Below are 19,663 nucleotides of genomic sequence, written 5' to 3'. Positions count from 1 at the left end.
GCACTACATCACCACTGATGCTCGGTACGCAATGCTGATACTATCTCCAAGATACACTGCAAAAATTCATCAAAGATTTTTAAACACTGCCTTCCAAATCCACGACCACTTTCATAAAGAAGAACAAGGCGAACATCATCAGTGTCTGGAAGTTCTCCAAGTTGCTCACTATCCTGGCTTGGAAATATATCGCCATTCCTTCACTGTCACTGGGTCAAAATCCTGGAATTCCCTCCATAAGGGCACTGTGGGTCAACCTATAGCACGTGGACTGCAGCAGTTCAGGAAGGCAGCTCACCACCACCTTCTCAAGGGCAACTAGGGACGACAATAAATGCTGGCCCAGTCAGCGATGCCCAAATCCCACAAATGAATAAAAAAAGTTACACCACTTCTGTGGTCCTCCCTCAACTTTCTTTGTACAAGAGACTCAATCTGTTAATCCTGGCCCTATATATATTCCTGATGTGATGCCTACAGATCTTCTATACATCCTCTCCAATGCCTTTGCATCCTTGTTGTTTTATAGTGACCAGAGCTACATGTACATTATGCCTTTCACGGCTCTGACGCTGTGCCCTTCTGTCCATTCTGATCTGTAAATGTTATTGATTTTTCTATCTCTAGCCTCTAAGTATGTTACATAGAATCATATTCCGTGTGAGATTTTAACAAAATCTGTTGAAAGGTTATTGACCTGAAACGTCTCTGTTTCTCTCTTCACCTTTGCTGATCAAAATGGTCTGTTTCCGTGCTGTATGACTCTATGACTCATTTTCTTTTTATTCCAGCTCGGTTTCCCTGCATTCCCACTGCTTCTGCAATCACAGGTTGAAGAGTTCATTGGGCTCTTACTGGCCCTTTGAACTTTGGATGTGACAATTTCTCCTGGGTTCAGCTACTGAGGTGAGCTGTTGTTATCAAACTCAAACATGGAGTTGGAGTGGGCTGATTAAAGATCTGCCAATGTGTTCTTCCCACCTCACCTCCTGCTCTTTGTCCATTGGAAGCATCCATCTGTCTTTGCTCTTAATTGGTACAGAAGCATTACTTCCTACAGCAATCATTTTCTGTACATTGTCTTGCAGTCGTTCTGACATGCTGCTTCTTATGCTGCCTTGCATTTTCAATCTGTCTATGCTCACTTGTCTCTCCTGCATCTCTTCTTAAGTTTTAGCCAGTCTTCTCATTGTCTTCACTCAATGTTCTTCTTCTGATCTGTTTTGATCTTCATCAAATTTATTTCACCAATCAACTTCTAGTTGATTGGAAAATCATCTGTGTTCAAGACATAAGAGTGGCTTTTGCTCCATGTATCCAGTGTGAAAAGACCAACACAACAATGACTGGCCTGCAACATGGTGCCTCTATCACCAGCAAGGACATCAGACGGTTGCCCACCTTAGGAATTTAAAACTCCAGATCATGTGATATTGAGTTCAAAGTTGGCAAAATGATATTGGTCTTCCAGCAGCTTCAGACAGCGTGAGCATCCAAAGCCATTAACACGTCATGAATCTGTGACTCCATATATCTGCTGTTGTACCAACTGCAATCTCTGCCAGCGAGATGTAGAAGAGAACAGCGAAGATCTGAGGTAAATTGGACATATTGCTCCAACACTCCTTTTGTAAGATCCCGGACATCATTTCGAGGGACAGAGACACCAATGAGGAAGTGCTGTAGGGGCCAGATCAGAGGCGCCCGTGGGACATAGTGACAGAGAGACTGTGACTGCGGCAGTAGAGTGGACTCCCCGTGCAATGATGGAGCTGGCCAATAGAAACCTGGTGAAGAACATTTGGGACGACCTTCCGGAAGCGGGCCAGAACCTGGGCTGGAACAAAAGAGATGACCACAGGACAGGGCTGGAGGCAGAGACTCACTGCTCATAGTTCCTCCTGCTCCATGTGGGTCAAAATCTAATTACAGAGAATGAGTGATTAGCAAACATTAATAATAGGGTTAGGGTTACAGAGGGTGAGAGGAAAGTAAACACTAACAATAAACTCTAGTTACAGAGGGTGATCGATTAACAAATAGAAATAATAAACACGACTTACAGAGGATGTGAGATTAACAAATATTAACAGTGAACATTAGTTACAGAGGATGAGTGAGTAACAAACAATAATAGGGTGAGGGTTACAGGGGGTGAGAAGTTAACAAACATTAATAATAAACGCTAGTTGCAGAGGGTGGGAGGTTACTAGATGCTGTTGATTGGGAATGAGAGGTGAATATACCCCACGGTTATAGATAATAAATAAATACTGGCAATATATCCAGTCCAGGCTGGTCATGTGAACCAGAGCTGACGGCTGGGCAGTGGTCAGAGTTGGCTGGACGCTCCTGTGATGGTAAAATTAGGTCTGAGCTGACTCGGGAGCAGTTTGACACCGAGCCCAGTCCTCAGTGAGAGTGAGAGCTCAGCACCGGCAGCTCCGGGGCTCTGCCGAAGCTGCCCCGATGTCTCAGCCGACCGTCAAACCGGACCTCAAGGAATCTTTAGAAGGATATCCAGGGGCTGAAACTGACAATGAAGCCCAGCAGGAGGAGATGTCCCGGAAATATATCTTCCTCACCATATTCTCCTGTTTCTGTCCATCTTATCCCATCAACATCGTGGCGTTTGTCTTCTCAATGATGGTGAGTGAATTGTACAACAACGACAGCTCTTATAGCAGTGTTTCCGAACGTCTTTTGATCGCTGTTAAACTCTCACACAGACCCAGATAATTCCTGGGTGCGTTTCTGTAACACTTATAAAGTTACAGGCTGGAAATTGCAGGCATCTTTTGGCGTTGAGTTTCTCACACACCGGCTGCTGGAGTCTGGCTTGGCAGTTTTAACCCGGAGATCAGTGTCGATCACTCGGCTGGAAACAGATTCCAGTGATCCGCTTGATTTCCTCGGGAGGCGGAGAATCCCGCAGGTTGTGTACTCCAACCTGGAGGAAGGGCCTGGGGGGCAAGACTCCCTCCGAGCAGCCATTGACTGCAGCTGCTGGCGGCTTTTTCTGTGTGTCTGGGATAACACGGGGTTAGGGGGAATGGGGTGGGGTGGTGGGTTTGCATCCATCCCATAACTTAACCTCAGGAGATCCCAACATGACATGCAACAGTCAAGGAAGCAATTTTGACCTGTAGTCTTGGCTGTAATGTGGGAGTGTGATTTTCATTTTGTGATGTACCTGTTAAAGGGCCCAAGTGTGAAAGTGCCTCCAGAACCAGACAATATAATGAATCTGATATACTCTGTAGACAAATGAATGGTCAGCTTTCCGGTCATCATTGTCTAACTACAGTCTTGACTTCAACTGAAGACCCCACATTAATGCTGTTCTATGATTGATCCTCGAATGCAACAAATGTGAATTGAGAGTGAATTGCCTTGAACAGTAAGATAGTGTTTTACCCCGTGTGGCATCAAGCAGTATGAATAATATTTGAAGTCAAAGGTAATGGAGTTGGAAGCTGCACTGAAGCTTATTGAAGCTTATCATCTCAACCCAAGACATCTTTGCAGGAAGTGCTCAGGACTGCAGCTCTGAATTGCAAATACTTAATTGTGTACAGTGGGCTTGAACACACAGTTTTCTCCAGCAGAAGTAAGACTACTGCACAGAACCAAAGCTAACATACAATGCAGGCTATGCCAAGTAAGGATGGCAGGTGAGCCTTTCTGAACAGCGTTAGTAAACCGAATTGGATTATTAAAACAAGCTGGCAACTTAATTGCCAGCAGCATTTCCTTTTTTTTTTAAAATTTCCAGGGATTTTCTGAATTTGAATTCTGTAATTGCCATGGTGGGTTTTAAATTCACATCTAATCCACTAGATTACTGTCCGTTAACATAACTATTTATTGTACCCTCAGGCACAAAGCCATGAACTAATCCATTGTCATTGGAGTGTGGAATGCTGCATGCCTGTCACTTTAAGAATGGGATTACCAAAATTACTCCAGAACAACATCTGGATTGACTCCTTGAAGAGAGGAATGAACATGCATAGATACAATTGACATACTTGCAGAAGCTTCCAATATCTATTCTTCGATGTGTGTTCTGTGGTCTATAAATTGCATTGCATGGTTTCTGGTAGCTACACAAGTCAGCTATTACACCACCCCTTAACATCATGCTTTTCACCTGCAATCAACTTTCCCTGATAGTAACAAACCAGCAACTGATACCCTGATAATGTGCCCACACCATGTCATCCAGCTCATTCTGATCTGCCTTGGTACTCCTCTCCTTTTTTCCAGTTTAACTTTAATTGTTATTTTTACCCAGTGCATTTTGGAGCATACCTTGAACAGCCCCATTCCACCTTCAGTGCTCAGTTTTCATCTGATCTCTGCTGAACACACCTGACATGTAACATTGTCCTTCTTTTCCATCAACTGGATGTTATGGAAGATTAATAAAACTCCCTGATTCTGTGTGTCCGCATGTTGTACAGTCATTTCTTTATTTGTTCAAGTGCTGTCAGCCTGTGTCTGACTAAGTGTTATTTGTCTATGCTGGACTAATCTGTTCAACTCGGTGCTGCCCACCCATCACTTTAACTGTTTGACGACTGTTATTATTAGATTATGTACTTAGTCAGTGCTAGTTACCCATGCATCTACCTGATTAGTGTTTGCAACCCATGTGTCTACTCCCCACCTGTCTCTACTTGACTCAGTACCACCTGCTTATGTCTCTGAGTGACTCAGAACTGACCTGACTCATGCTGCTGCTCTGCGTCTTTTGCATAGTATCCGACTGTATCATCGCCTGTCGAAATGCTTTGTTAGGATTAGAGTTAAGGCGGTTCCAAGCAAGGCATTGAAGGTTATTGGAAAGGCAAATCAGGGCAGGACTTACACACTTAATGGCAGAGTGTTGCCGAGCAAAGAGACCTTGGAGTGCAGGTTCATAGTTCCGCAAAAGTAGAGTCACAGGTGGATAGGATAGTGAAGAAGGTGTTTGGTAGACAGGCCTTTATTCGTCAGTGCATTGAGTATAGGAGATAACAAGGTGTAGAGCTGGATGAACACAGCAGGCCAAGCAGCATCAGAGGAGCAGGAAGGCTGATGTTTCGGGCCTAGACCCTTCTTCAGAAATGGGGGAGGGGAAGGGGCTTCTGAAATAAATAGGGAGAGAGGGGGAGGCGGATGGAAGATGGATAGAGGAGAAGATAGGTGGAGAGGAGACAGACAGGTTGAAGAGGCGGGGATGGAGCCAGTAAAGGTGAGTGTAGATGGGGAGTTCAGGAAGAGATAGGTCAGTCCAAGGAGGATGGACAGGTCAAGGGGACGGGATGAGGTTAGTAGGTAGGAGATGGGTGTGGAGCTTGAGGTGGGATGAGGGGATAGGTGGGAGGAAGGACAAGTTGGGGAGGAGGGGATGAGCTGGGCTGGTTTTGGGATGCGGTAGGGGGAGGGGAGATTTTGAAGCTTGCGAAGTCCGCATTGATACCATTGGGCTGCAGGGTTCCCAAGCGGAATAAGAGGTGCTGTTCCTGCAACCTTCGGGTGGCATCGTTGTGGCACTGCAGGAGGCCCAGGATGGACATGTCATCTGAGGAATGGGAAGGGGAGTTGAAATGGTTCGCGACTGGGAGGTGCAGTTGTTTAGTGCGAACCGAGCGTAGGTGTTCTGCAAAGCGGTCCCCAAGCCTCCGCTTGGTTTCCCCAATGTAGAGGAGGCCACAACGGGAACAGCGGATGCAGTATACCACATTGGCAGATGTGCAGGTGAACATCTGCTTGATGTGGAAAGTCTTCTTGGGGCCGAGGATATGGGTGAGGGGGGAGGTATAGGGGCAGGTATAGCACTTCCTATGGTTGCAGGGAAAAGTGCCGGATGTGGTGGGGCTGGAGGGAAGTGTGGAGCGGACAAGGGAGTCACGGAGAGAGTGGTCCCTCCGGAAAGCAGATAAGGGTGGGGAGGGAAAAATGTCTTTGGTGGTGGGGTCGGATTGCAGATGGTGGAAGTGTCGGAGGATGATGCGTTGGATCCAGAGGTTGGTGGGGTGGTACGTGAGGATGAGGGGAATTCTGTTTTGGTTGTTATTGCAGGGAGGGGGTGTGAGGGATGAGTTGCGGGAAATGCGGGAGACACGGTCGAGGGCGTTCTCGACCACTGAGGGGGGGATGTTGCGGTCCTTGAAAAATGAGGACATCTGAGATGTACAGGAGTGGAATGCCTCATCCTGGGAGCAGATGCGGCGGAGGCAAAGGAATTGTGAATAGGGGATGGCATTTTTGCAGGAAGGTGGGTGGGAGGAAGTGTATTCTAGGTAGCTGTGGGAGTCGGTGGGCTTGAAATGGATATTGGTTTCTAGGTGGTTGCCAGAGATGGAAACAGAGAGGTCCAGGAAGGAGAGAGAGGCATTAGAGATGGTCCAGGTGACCTTAAGGTTGGGGTGGAAGGCGTTGGTGAAGTGGATGAACTGTTTGAGCTCCTCGCGGGAGCATGAGGCGGCGCCGATACAGTCATCAATGTAACGGAGGAAGAGGTGGGGTTTAGGGCCAGTGTAGCTACAGAAGAGGGATTGTTCCACGTAATCTACAAAGAGGCAGGCATAGCTTGGGCCCATGCGGGTACCCATGGCCACCCCCTTTGTCTGTAGGAAGTGGGAGGAATTGAAAGAGAAGTTTTTGAGGGTGAGGACGAATTCGGCTAATCGGATGAGGGTGTTAGTGGAGGGGGATGTCAGTGGAGGGGGACTGGAAGAAGCAGAGGGCCTTTAGGCCATCTGTATGGAGAATGCAGGTGTATAGGGACTGGACGTCCATGGTAAAGATGAGGTGTTGGGGACCAGGGAATTGGAAGTTTTGGAGGAGGTGGAGGGCGTGGGTGGTGTCACAGACGTAGGTAGGGAGTTCCTGGACCAAGGGGGAGAAAATGGAGTCCAGATAGGTGGAGATAAGTTCGGTGGGGCAGGAGCAGGCCGAGACAATGGGTCGACCAGGGCAATCAGGTTTGTGGATTTTGGGAAGGAGATAGAAGCGGGCGGTGCGGGGTTGTGGAACGATGAGGTTGGAGGCTGTGGGTGGAAGGTCACCTGAGGTGATGAGGTTGTGGATGGTTTGGGAGATGATGGTTCGGTGGTCGGGAGTGGGGTCATGATCAAGGGGGCGGTAGGAGGTGGTGTCGGAGAGTTGGCGGCTGGCCTCGACGATGTAGAGGTCAGTGCACCATACTACAACTGCGCCTCCCTTGTCCGTGGGTTTTATGGTGAGGTTGGGATTGGAGCGGAGGGCTGCACGTTCTGCGGGGGAGAGGTTGGAGTGGGTGAGAGGGGTGGAGAGGTTGAGGCGATTGATGTCTCGACGGCAGTTGGAGATGAAGAGGTCGAGGGAGGGTAGGAGGCCTTGGGGTGGTGTCCAGGAGGAGGGGGTGTGTTGGAGGTCAGTCGAGGGAGGGTTAGGCTCACGGTTGAAGAAGTAAGCGCGGAGGCGGAGGCGGCGGAAAAACTGCTCTATGTCCAAGTGTGAGCGGTATTCGTTGATGTGTGGGTGGAGGGGGACAAAGATGAGCCCTTTACTGAGGACTGACCGTTCGTCATCAGTAAGGGGGAGATCTGGGGGGATGGTGAAGACCCTACAGGGCTGGGTGCTACTGTCTCCTCTGGAGCTGCTGGCTGTGGAGGCGGTGGGCGGAGCGACGTCGGCGTCGGTGGTGGGCCATGCGGCGTCGGCTGTGGGCGGAGTTGCGTCGGCGTCGAAGTATAGGAGTTGGGAGGTCATGTTGTAGCTGTACAGTATATTGGTTAGGCCGCTTTTGGAATACTGCATTCAAATCTGGTCTCCCTGCTACAGGAAACGTTGTGAAACTTGGAAGGGTTCAGAAAAGATTTACAACGATGCTGCCAGGATTGAAGGATTTGAGCTATAGGGAGAGGCTGAATAGGCTAGGGGCTGTTTTCCTGGAGCACAGGAGGCTGAGGGGTGGCCTTACAGTGGTTTATGAGGGGCATGGATAGGGTGAGTAGCCAAGGTCTTTTCCCCAGGGTGGGTGAGTCCAAAACTAGAGGGCATAGGTTTAAGGTGAGATGGGAAAGATTTAAAAGGGATATAAGGGGCAACTTTTTCACATAGAGGGTGGTGCGTGTATGGGATGAGCTGCCAGTGGAAAGGGTGGTGGAGACTGGTACAACTACAAGATTTAAAAAGCATCTGGAAGGGTACATGAATGGGAACAGGTTAGAGGGATACGGGCCAAATGCTGGCAAATGGAACTACATTAAGTTAGGATATCTGGTCAGCATGGATGAGTTGGACCAAAAGATATGTTTCCGTGCTGTACAACTCTATGAGGTGGTTCCAAGTGAGGCATTGAAGGTTATTGACTGGCTGGGTGCTGTTACTAGGAGGCACTGAAACCCAATTATCACTTCTGAGCTGAAATATTCATTTTAATTTTTTTTTAACGCTCTAAGATCATCAAATTCCAGTTTACAGAACAAATTAAGAAACAACAGGTACACATTATCACTTGGCATCCATTTCCTTTGTAGATCCATGCACTTTCTCACAAGAACTGTGTGTTCCTTTCACAGACTGTTGAGAGAAAGCTGGTAACTCAATGTGCAGCATTGTGACAAGGGACAGGTTGTACCCCAGTGGAAATACAACGAAATGGTTAAGTGACTGGATCAGAACTTCAGAGGGCTGAACTAATGCTGCATTGACATGAGTTCATATCTCACCATGACAACTGGAGGAATTTAAATAAATCTGGAATAGAAATACTAGCTTGAAAAGCTACTGTCTTATTATAAAAAAAAAATTTGCTTCGCTCATGTCTTTTGGTGAAGGAAATCTACCATCTTTGACTGGCCTGATCTACTCGTAATTCCAGATCCTCAGCAATGTGATTGCCCTCTGCAGTGGCCTAGCGAGACATTCATTTGTATTAATCCAACACAGAAAATCCAAAAGGGGATAAATCTCAACTAAATACCTGGCATCGAGCTAGGAACTGGATACAACAAAGACATTGTGTGCAGTTCTGGAATCTACATCATGGGAGGGATGTGATAGCACTGGAGAGGGTGCAAAGGAGATTTACCAGGATGTTGCCTTGGGCTGGAGATTTCAGAAATGGAGAGGGATTCGATAGACTGGGGTTTGTATCCTTGGAGCAGAGGAAATTGAGGGGGCACACGATTGAATTGTAGAAAATAATAAGGGACATAGATAGAGTAGCCAGCAAGAAACTTTTCCCCTTGTTGGAGGAATCAATGACCTGGGTGATAGAGTTACGATAAGGGACAAAACGTTTAGAGGGGATGTGAGGAATAATTTTTTCACCCAGAGGATGGTGGGAATCCAGAACTCACTGCCTGTATGGGTGGTCAAGACAGGAACCCTCATAACATTGAAGAAGTATGTAGATATTCACTTACGTTATCAAGGCATACAAGACTGTGGGCCAAGTGCTGGAAGATAAGATTCAAATAGTTTGATGGCTGTTTTTGATCAGAGTGGATACGATGGCCTTTTCTATGCTATAGATCTCTATGACTCTATGACCCTGCAACAAGTAACTTCTGGGGAATTGTGCCACACCTGTCTCAGACTAGTCAAATAAAAACCTGACATAGATATACTCACTAAATCATATCTTTCAGCCAATACTCCAGATTTCTCCATTGCCATCCTTCCCATTCATAGAGGTGGCAGCCAATAGTTTATAGTGGGGAGGGAGTGGCCGTGGGAATTTTCAACATTGACTTGGGATTTCTGAGGTCTTGTGGCATCAGGTCAAACATGGATAAGGAAAACCTCCTGCCGATTATCACCTTCCACCTTCCCTCAGCCAGTGAGTCTGTTACCCCTCCATGTTGAACACCAATTGTAGGATGATGTGAAGATTACAAGCAATGTAGCCTGGTCAGAGGACTTTGATGTCGATCACCAAGAATGGCTCAGTAGTTGACCAAACTGACTGTAACCTGTAGGGCCTATCTGCCAGACTGGATGTGTGGCATGTGGCAAGGAAAAGAGTTAAAGTGTCAGGTCAATAACTGTTAATCCGAGCTGATCCGTTCCATTCAAAATTGCGGCAAGACCTGGACAACATTGGACCTGGACCTGAACACACACTTCTTGTGAGAATGGAAATCTAGAGGATTGCACGAATTACTGGTGCTCCAAACCTATAAACTTAAAAGTATGTTCACTGGTAAATGCTGAGAGATTCAAACAATAAATCCTGCTGAGAAATGGGACTATCTGATAGCACAAGGTTCTGGAATTTCCTTTCTTACTGACGTGTAATTCCCTTTTTTTGATTCTCTTGATACACATACTGGTGGTCTGTTGGTGGGGATTCATTCTTTTTGCGTGGACGTCTCTGAATTTGTCTCGTTGGGCCTTGGAAGCATTAACAATGGCTAACTTGAGGGCTGCACTGAGGAATTAATGGCTAGCTTGAGATCAGGAGCTAGGAACGCAGAGATTGGTGAAGTGGTAGCTCAGCTCTTGAAGTTGAAGGAAAAATAATTTCTACTAATGATCAGGTTGAATGACCAAAGCATGAAATTAAAGAAAGGGGATGAAATTTGAAAGAGAAAGGCAAATGAAAACAATAAAATTAAAAAGAAGGAAGGGAGGTGGTTCAATTGAAGGGAAGTTTAAAAAATCAAAAAGGATCGAGAGAGCAGAGATGCAGGGCAATAAAGGAACAAACGAGAACCAGAATGTGATAGGAAGGGGTAGAAAATAAACACAAAAAAATGCAGCAGAAATCAGAACTAGAGTAAGTAATAATGGTAGAAAGTCAAAGCTGAAGGCTCTCTATCTGAATGCTCATTACATCTGTAATACGACAGATGGGTTGACAGCACAAATACAAATAAATGAATACCATTTCATACCAGCATTATGTCCAATTTTCTTTGCTGCTGGGCAAGCCTTCGAGGTCCATGCACAGCATTGATTTCTGGAACCGGAAGTTAATGTTGCAATCGGTGTACTGACACCAATTGCTGTGCGCAGAATCTTGGAGCAACTATACATGCGCGCTGCTTAGAGGGAGCTGCATGGTTATTACTGGAGACATGGTGGCAGGGTGACAAAGACTGGAAACACAGAAATGAAGGTATTCGATGTTCTAGGAGAATAGGCAAAAAGAAAGGAGAGGTGGGGTAGCTTTGTTAATTAAAGGTGGCATCAGTACAGTGGTGAACTACATTCCCCCTAATTATTGTTACATCACATGGGCCTCCAAGGTCCTTGTGCAGCAATAACTTCCCAGAAGCCAATGCAATGGCAACACCTATTGGCATGTGCAGTATAGAGGGAACGTTGGTGGTGAGTAGTGATATGGTTGCAATAGATCATTTTGTAAAATCCGTTTGGGTGAACGTTAAGGAATAGCAAGGGAAAGAAGTCCCTGTTTGGAAGTTGTCTAAAAGCCCTTAAAGAGTTGCATCAGTGTAGAACAAAGTATAAATTGGGAAATAATGAAGGCATGTGAGAAGGACACTACAATTATCATGGGTGATTTTAATTTGCATATTAACTGGACAAATCTGATGGGCATAGGTTACAGGGAAGACAAGTGAATCAGGGATTGTGTCTTAGAGCAATACATTTAGGAACCCACCTGGAAACAAGCTGTTTTAAATCTAATGATGTGTAACAAGGAATAACAGATCTCATAGTTAAAGATCCTATGGGGGCAGCGATGTAGAATATCAAATGTAGTTTGAGAGAGAGCAACTCGTGTCTCAAACCACTGCTTAAAGAAGAGCGTACAGAAGTATGAACAGTCATCTAAACCAGGGGTGGGGGGATGCTGGGAAAATAGACTAAGGGACGATGTGCATGGATTAGCAGTGGCAGACATTTAAACAAATATTTCACAATGCTCAAAAAAAAGTATTCCAATCCAAAGGAAGCATTTGATAAGGACAAACTCTCTATGGTTAACAAAGATGGTCAAGCAAAAAAAAAGTGGTAGGCCAGAGGATTGGGAATTTTATTAGGAATTAGCAGCAGATGACTAAAAAGCTAATAAAAGTGAGAAAATTGATTATGCAAGTAAATTGGTAAGAAAAATAAACAACAAACAGCAAGAGTTTCTATGATGTATAAAAAGGAAGAGAATAGCTGAAGTAAGCGTTGGACACTTGGTAGATGCAACTGGGGAATTAATGTGAGATAGGGAATGGTAGGTAATTTAAATTGATATTTCACATCTGTCTTCATACTGGAGGATACTATAAATCTGTCAAAGATAACAGATCAGCAAGGTGCTAATGGGAGGAAAGATCTTGCAATGATCCCTATCATGAGGGACAAAATATTTAACAAACTAATGGGACTAAAGGCAGGTACATTATCAGGATCTGATGGCCTTCATCCAAGTGTTTTAAAGGAAGTGACTGCAGAGATAGTGGAGGTATTGGTCAAAATATTCCCGAATTTACTGGATTCCAGGAAGGCTGAAGTGGTTGGAAAACGGCTAATGTAACCATCCTGTTCAAGGAGGAAAGGAAACAGAAAGCGGGAAATTAAGGCCAGTCAGCCTAACATCTGCCACTGGGAAAATACTGGAGTCCATTGTTAAAGCAGAAATAGCAGGACATTCAGAAAAGCTTAACAGAATCAAATAGGATCCATATGGTTTTGTGTAAGGGAAATCAAGTTAGACAAATTTACTGGAGTTTTTGAGCAGAGTTGATAAAACGGATTCAGAGACACCGTGTTTTTGAATTTTCAAAAGGCATTCAATAGAGTTCCACAGAAATATAATTGCCCAAGATAGAAGCTCCTGCTATTGGGAGTAATGTATTCGCATGGATTGAGAATTGATAACACACTGAGAGCCAAGATTAAATAAATCAAGGTCTTTTCCAGATAAAAACCGAAAGAACTGCGGATGCTGTAAATCGGGAACAAAAACAGAAGTTGCTGGAAAAGCTGAGCAGTTCTGGCAGCATCCATGAATAAAAGAACTGAGTTAATGTTTCGGGTCTGGTGGCCCTTCCTCAGTACCCAGCTCAGTTCTGAGGAAGGGTTACCGGACCCGAAACATTGACTCTGATTTTTTCTTCACAGATGCTGCCAGACCTGCTGAGCTTTTCCAGCAACTTCTGCTTTTGTTCAAGGTCTTTTCCAGGTTGGAAAGATGTAACTAATGAACTGCTGCAACTGCCTTAATTATTTACTATCTATATTAATGACTTGCACAAAGGGGCAGAGTGTAATGTGTCAAAATTTGTTGATGATAAAAAAATAGGTGGCTGATATGTTTCTCAACCCCATCGTGATGAGGACATAAGGAGTGTTATGGGAGGCTAGTATTTAGAGAAGAAATACATTTTTGAAATATCAGGATTGGGAGCTATGAGGAGCTGTCACAAAAGAGGAATTGAGGCCAGGAGCAGATTAGTCATGACCTTGTTAATAATGGAGCAGTCTTGAGGGGTTGAATGGCCTACACTGCTCCTATTTCTTATGTTGGAAGAGAGGAAAGAGAGAAATGAAAAAGATGAGTTCAAGATGGAAACAGAAACAAGAGCAATGAGAAATCTTGAATTAGAATTAAAAAGTGGAGAAGTTAGACAGTGAAGAAGTGAAGAAAGAGGCAGAGAATTACAGGCAGTCAAGTTTAAAGCTTGTGCATTGATTGGGTATAATGAAGGTAGCCCTGAACTAACACCTTGTACTTCTGATTTAGGAAAGAATATTTTCTTGATACGTGAATATAGTGAGGAAGATGCAGGAATGTAATGTATGGCTTTTCAGACAGTTGCTATAAAAACTGAAATGATCTATTGAAGATTGTATTGTTCTACAGAAAGTAGGAAAAGCTTTGGAGGTGCACTTTCAGAAGACCAGTCAGATGACTATAAGGTATAGGAGCAGAATTAGACCATTCGGCCCATCAAGTCTGCTCCACCATTTGATCAAGGCTGATATGTTTCTCAACCTCATTGTCCTGCTTTCTTCCTGCAATCCTTGATCCCCTTACCAATCAAGAACCTATCTATTTCTGTCTTAAGTATATTGTAACGGAGGATAGAATGTATTGTCAATGTCTATGAGTTAACACAAGGGGTGTACAGACAGAAATATTGAAAAGAAAACCAAGTCCAACATTTATGAAATTTGGTCGAAAGAAGCAAATGGTGTTTGTACATGAATGAGGCTTTAAGAATTTTCAGAAGTGATCCCAGTGACAGAATTTTAAAAAGCAGGGTGTCCATAAGGTCCCACCTGGATGAGTGTAAAATCAACACTGCAGAAATGACAGATGGTTACCATCTGATACCGAACCATAATGGGGGGTGTAGTTGGGAAACTTAGAAATTGCAGCGATGGGGCTTTGATAATGAAATGGCAAAGATGAAGACACAGGTGCTCCTCAGGTTAGTAACTGGGAAAGTCAGAAAGGTTAAGTTAGATTCAGATGTCTGAGTTATGTTGATTTTTGATTATTCCATTTGGTTTATACAATAACAGTATTGAAATTAAACAGTGTTGAAATTGAAATGAGTTTTGTTACTATTGGCCTCACGGGGATTCTTTTTTTAAAAAATGTTATTGGTCTCTATGGGAATCGTAACAATTATTCCAACTTCGTTAATGCAATTCTTTCTTGAATATTGGCAAAACTTAGATTGAGATAAATGAGGCTTTGCTGGGAGTTTGGGACAGTCATTTATCAGTCATTGCTGACAACCAACTGGTTTCACATGGTGGCATGGTGCCTCACAGTGCCAGGGACCTGGGTTTGATTCCAGCCTTGCTTACTGTCTGTGTGGAGTTTGCACATTCTCCCTGCTCCCACAGTCCAAGGATTAGGTAGATTGGCCATGCTAAATTGCTGATAGTGCCCAGGGATACGTAGGCTAGGTGGATTAACCAGGGGAAATACAGGGTTACAGGACAAGATAGTGGGGTGGGATGCTCTTTGGAGAGTTGGTGTGGACTGAATGGCCTGATTCCCAAATGTGGAGATTCTGTGATTTGGCTTTAACATGAAATTGCTAATGTTCAATCTGTAGCTCCATGTACCCCTTGCCTGGTTTTAATTTCCTTTCATATCAATGTAGAGATTGATACATCAATTTTGATTGATGCAGGCAATGGGGGCAGATTTAACTTTCCAAGCAGGCAGTAAATGAGGGTTAACATTTCAAAACCTAAAACCTGACCTCATTCTGCCTCAAACACAGTTTTAGCTGGTTTTAAAGAAAATGAGTCAGGGTGTTGGAGGCATAACTTACAAAAGACAAATCAGTTCTTAAATTATGTCAATGAGTCTATGTGGGAACAAATCCGAATAATGTTTGTATTTAACAGTAACGAGAGAGCCTTTCCTGGGCTTAAGAAATCCAGTAGCTGAAGAGAGGTGATGTGGATTCAGGCCATCTGCTTTGTTCCTTTCCAGCACTGCTTGTGGGTCAGGAGGAGCAGGAACATTATCCCCGGGTTTTCAAAAGCTAACCCATTTCTTTCCCCATCATTTGATTTTCCTGCCTGACCTAAATTTTTCCCAAAAGCCCCGATCTCACCAGCCACGTTCTCCCCAGTCCAACCCCGCAATACCTCGCGATCGCTCCACACCTGCTTGTGGCCTTCGATTACAGGCCTTCCCATTGGACAGCTAGCCTGCTGCTGGTTGGAAAGTAATTTCAAAGTCCTGCCATCGATGTTGAGAGACCTTCTATGTTATCCGCATTTCTGTCTTCCCCAGCTGCTACACGGCCTCACTCCCTCTGTGTATATAGTGGGGCCAGTAAGCTACTATTAGCTTGGTATAACGTTAAGCAGATCTTAAGCCTGACACAATGAGAGGAACAGCCCAGTAATTTAGTTATGGTTACCTATATATGAAAAGAATTACAGTCTGTAATCCAGTGGAGTATTGCTGCACATTTTGTCTGGTGCTGTAGACAGTGAACTGCCCAACTCATTGAGCTCAGATACAAGAAGGGACAGACTTTTAAACTTAGTTCATTGTAGCAATAAGCAGGATGCCCTGATAAATCACTGAATTGCCATGGTATGCACGCACGCCTTGGGAATGTTTGGTAGATTTGCAGGTTGGAGTATGGTGATGATCTTGTGCCTATTAAGGAGCAAGTGAGCTTTGTGCCATGATATGCTGGTACACTTCAGATCGCATTTCATAATGACATTTCCTTATGGTTTTTAAGAGAAAGTAGTCCTCTTTAAAAAAAAATTAGACTGGGCAATCTGATTTTGTTTAGAGAGAAAGCGATCATGTTAATTTTGATATGTAAAGTGTATGGACAATGGAAATACTAAGCAGGAGAGTTGTAAAATGGGGTGCTCATTCACCATGGCCATTTTATTTCTAACACAGTTATAATGCAGTGTTAACATATAACTTCTTTCTAGAAGCTTTATCAGATAGCAGTAGACACAGCTCTTCATTTTGGGACAAAAGGACATAATAGGGGCAATAGCTTGTTCAGAGAAGTGGGTTGTAAGAAGCATTTTAATATGCAAGAGACATCGAGAGCCAAGGGGATTCAGGGCGGAAATTCCAGAGCTTACACCCGAGGGAGCTGGAACTGCTATCAGAGGCTGAGACTAAAATTTCGAGCCCGGGTGCTGCTCCTGATCTTGTCGAGACCAGCGCCCCCCCCCAACCCAAGCATGGTGGGCTCCATGGAGCTTCAGGCGCTAGTTAATGGGACCAGAGTTAGCCCGAACTTCGTCCCCTTTGCTGCTTTTAGCAGGCAATAGTAATGAGGGAATGAGGAAAAAGACAAAATTGGAGGAGCACAGAGAGGGTGGTGGAGCAGGAGGAGGTCTGTAGTAATGTGAGGAGTGCAGGAGAATGACAGTATCTAAATCGATGTGCTCTGGACTGGGTGTTAATGTAGGCTATTGAGCGTGGGCTGGTCAGTGAATAGGACTTTGTGTGAGTTAGGATAGCAGGAGTCCAGATTCAGGTTATAGCAGGTGGAGAACAGTGACTGAGCTGGCTGTCAGTGTGTTGGGACAGTCAAAGCTAGAGGTAAGAAAGGCCTGGGTGGTTTTAGCAGCAGATGGGTTAATGCAGGGTGGAGGTAGGAGAAAACTTACAAAGGTTGGGGTGCTGGGATCTTGCTGACACTGTGAGCACAGCATCATTTACTGGGCTAAGTACTAGTCTAATCACTAACTAAAAGAATATAGCATGGTTTTATACTAATGGTTACTTTTTGTCCTTCAGGCTCTACACAGTTACAATGAGGGAGATATCGATGGAGCCAAAAAGCTAGCACACATGGCAACCCTGGTTGCCATTGCAGCCATTATTGTTGGATTATTAATTATCGCAATCTCTTGCATCGTTCACTTCTCCGTGGTAGGCTCTGTTTGCTTTCTACCTTTTAACCTAAAAGCACTGCTGATGTTTGGACGTTGATGAGTTGAAGCGAAACAATTTGCTGTTTCATCTGCTTTGGTTCGCAGCAATGAGTGGCATTTTCTGCAAAGGTTTACCAAAGATTTCTCTGGTTTCACGGGGAATAATAAAATCCGTATAAAGAATGAGGCTCTGACTTCAACAGTCAAACCCTACGCTACTGGACTGGTAAATTAGAAGTTTATTTGCTGGCTGGGGAGGTACGAAATGGAGTCACAGAGAGTGGGAATGGTTATAGGGTTCAGCCCTTGGCCCATGCTGAGTTTGTTGACTTCAGTTCAGTCAAGATACTACAGTTAGCTTCAGTGCTCCTGGGCTGGAGAAAGGATTACTATCCAATCACTCTTACAGCAAGTGACATGTCTATGAGACATAGAAAATAGGAGTAGGAGTAGACCATATGGCCCTTCAAGTCTATCTCACCATTCAATATAATGGCGCCTGATCATCCAACTCAGTCCCCTGTTCCCGCTCTCTCACCAGACCCTTTGATTCCTTAAGCCCTAAACACTATATCTATCTCCTCCATGACAACATTCAATATTTTTGTCACAGCCGTGTTCTGTGGCAGAGAATTCCACAGGCTCACCACTCTCTGGTGAAGAAATTTCTCCTCATCTCAGTCCTAAATGGCTCACCCAATATCTTGATCAGTTGGGGAATCAAGGGTTACTGGGGAAAAGGCAGGAGAGTGGATGTGAGGAATTGTTGGAGCAGAGATGATCCTGTTGAATGGTATAGCAGGCCTGAAGGGCCAAATAGCCTACTGATATTCCTATTACTTATGGTCTTTTATTCTTAGACAGCAAGTGCCAAAAACTCAGTTCGACTGGGACACTTGGTTCTGGATTCCCTGGTCATCAGGAATGTCACATCAATGTTTACCTTGTCCAGTTCTGTTAGAATTTTGAAAGGTTTCTATGAGAACCCACCTCATTCTCCTGAACCGCAGTGAAAAAATCCTAACCAATTCAGTCTGTCTTCATGCATCAGTCCTGCCATCCCAGGAATCAGTCTGGTAAATATTTGCTGCACTCCATCCCTAACCAGATGGGTATACCTGCCTTAGATAAGGAGACAAAAACTGCACACAATACTTTAGGTGTGGTCTACAGGGCCCTGTACAATTGCAGCAAGACATCCCTGACCCTCTACTCGAATCCTCTCACTATGAAGGCCAACATACCATTTGCCTTCTTCACTGCCTGTTGTTCCTGCATTGCTTACTTTCGGTGACTGGTGCACAAGGACACCCAGGTCTCATTGCACCTTTCCCTGTCCCAATCTATCGCCATTCAGATAATAATCTGTCTTCCTGTTTTGCTACCAAAGTGGATAACCAGAAATTTATCCACGTCATACTTCATCTGCCATGCATCTGCTCAGTCAACTTGTCTAAATCCCACTGAAAGTTAAGCAAGTACAGCTTCAAGCCTGGCAATGAAGCCTGTCACAGTCGAATTGAGTTTTTGACACTTGCTGTCTAAGAACTAAAGACCATAAGAAATAGGAACGGGAATCGGCTATTTAACCCTTCAGGCATGCTATACCATTCAATAGGATCATTTCTGCTCCAACATTCCTCACAACCACTTTCCTGCCTTTTCCCCAATAACCCTTGATTCCCTGACTGATCTATCGATCTCAGCCTTAAATATGCTCAAGGACTATGTCCCCCACAGCTCTCTGTGGAAAGGAGTTCCAAAGACTCTCAACCCTCTGAGAGAAGAAATCCCTCTTTATCTAAGTCTAAAATTGGCAAACCTTTACCCTGAAACTGCACCCTCTGGTTCTAGCCTGTCCCATGAAGGGAAACATTCTCTCAGCATTTACCTTGTCAAACCTTTTAAGAATCGATATGTTTCAATGAGACCACCTCTCGTTCTTCTAATCTCCAGTGAGTAGAGTCCCAACCCGTTTAGCCTTTGCTCAGAAGATAACCCTTCCATACCAGGGACCATCTTAGTGAGCCTTCTCTGACCTGCCTCCAATGAAATGATATCTTTTCTTAAATAAGGTGACACAAACTGCTCACAGTACTCCAGATGTGATCTCACCAGGACCTTGTATAGCTGCAGTAAGACCTCCCTGCTCTTATACTCCAACCCCCTTGAAATAAGGGCCAGCATTCCATTAGCCTTCCTGATTTCCTGCTGTACCTGGACGTTAGCTTCCTGTGATATGGGTACAACTGTCCAAGTCCCGCTGTGTTGCAGCATTCTGCAGTGTTCTGCACTTAAATAATACACTGTTCTTTCATTGTACCTT

General features: G+C 44.6%; 1 protein-coding gene across 1 annotated transcript; it reads left to right on the top strand.

Annotated features, from left to right (window-relative positions):
• Nucleotides 1–2,337: 2,337 nt before the first annotated feature.
• On the top strand, nt 2,338–17,395 carry LOC109917050 (transmembrane protein 233). Its single transcript, XM_020516825.2, has 2 exons — nt 2,338–2,649; nt 17,201–17,395. Exons 1-2 carry the CDS (start codon nt 2,470–2,472, stop codon nt 17,393–17,395), a joined length of 375 nt encoding a protein of 124 aa, XP_020372414.1. The 5' UTR covers nt 2,338–2,469.
• The last annotated feature ends 2,268 nt before the right edge of the window (nt 17,396–19,663 follow it).

This window comes from Rhincodon typus, chromosome 24 (genome assembly GCF_021869965.1).
Source record: "Rhincodon typus isolate 14 chromosome 24, sRhiTyp1.1, whole genome shotgun sequence".
In the NCBI taxonomy this organism is placed as follows: Eukaryota; Metazoa; Chordata; class Chondrichthyes; order Orectolobiformes; family Rhincodontidae; genus Rhincodon; species Rhincodon typus.
Note: the sequence above shows the minus strand (reverse complement) of the source record. Positions and strands in the feature narration are given on the sequence as shown.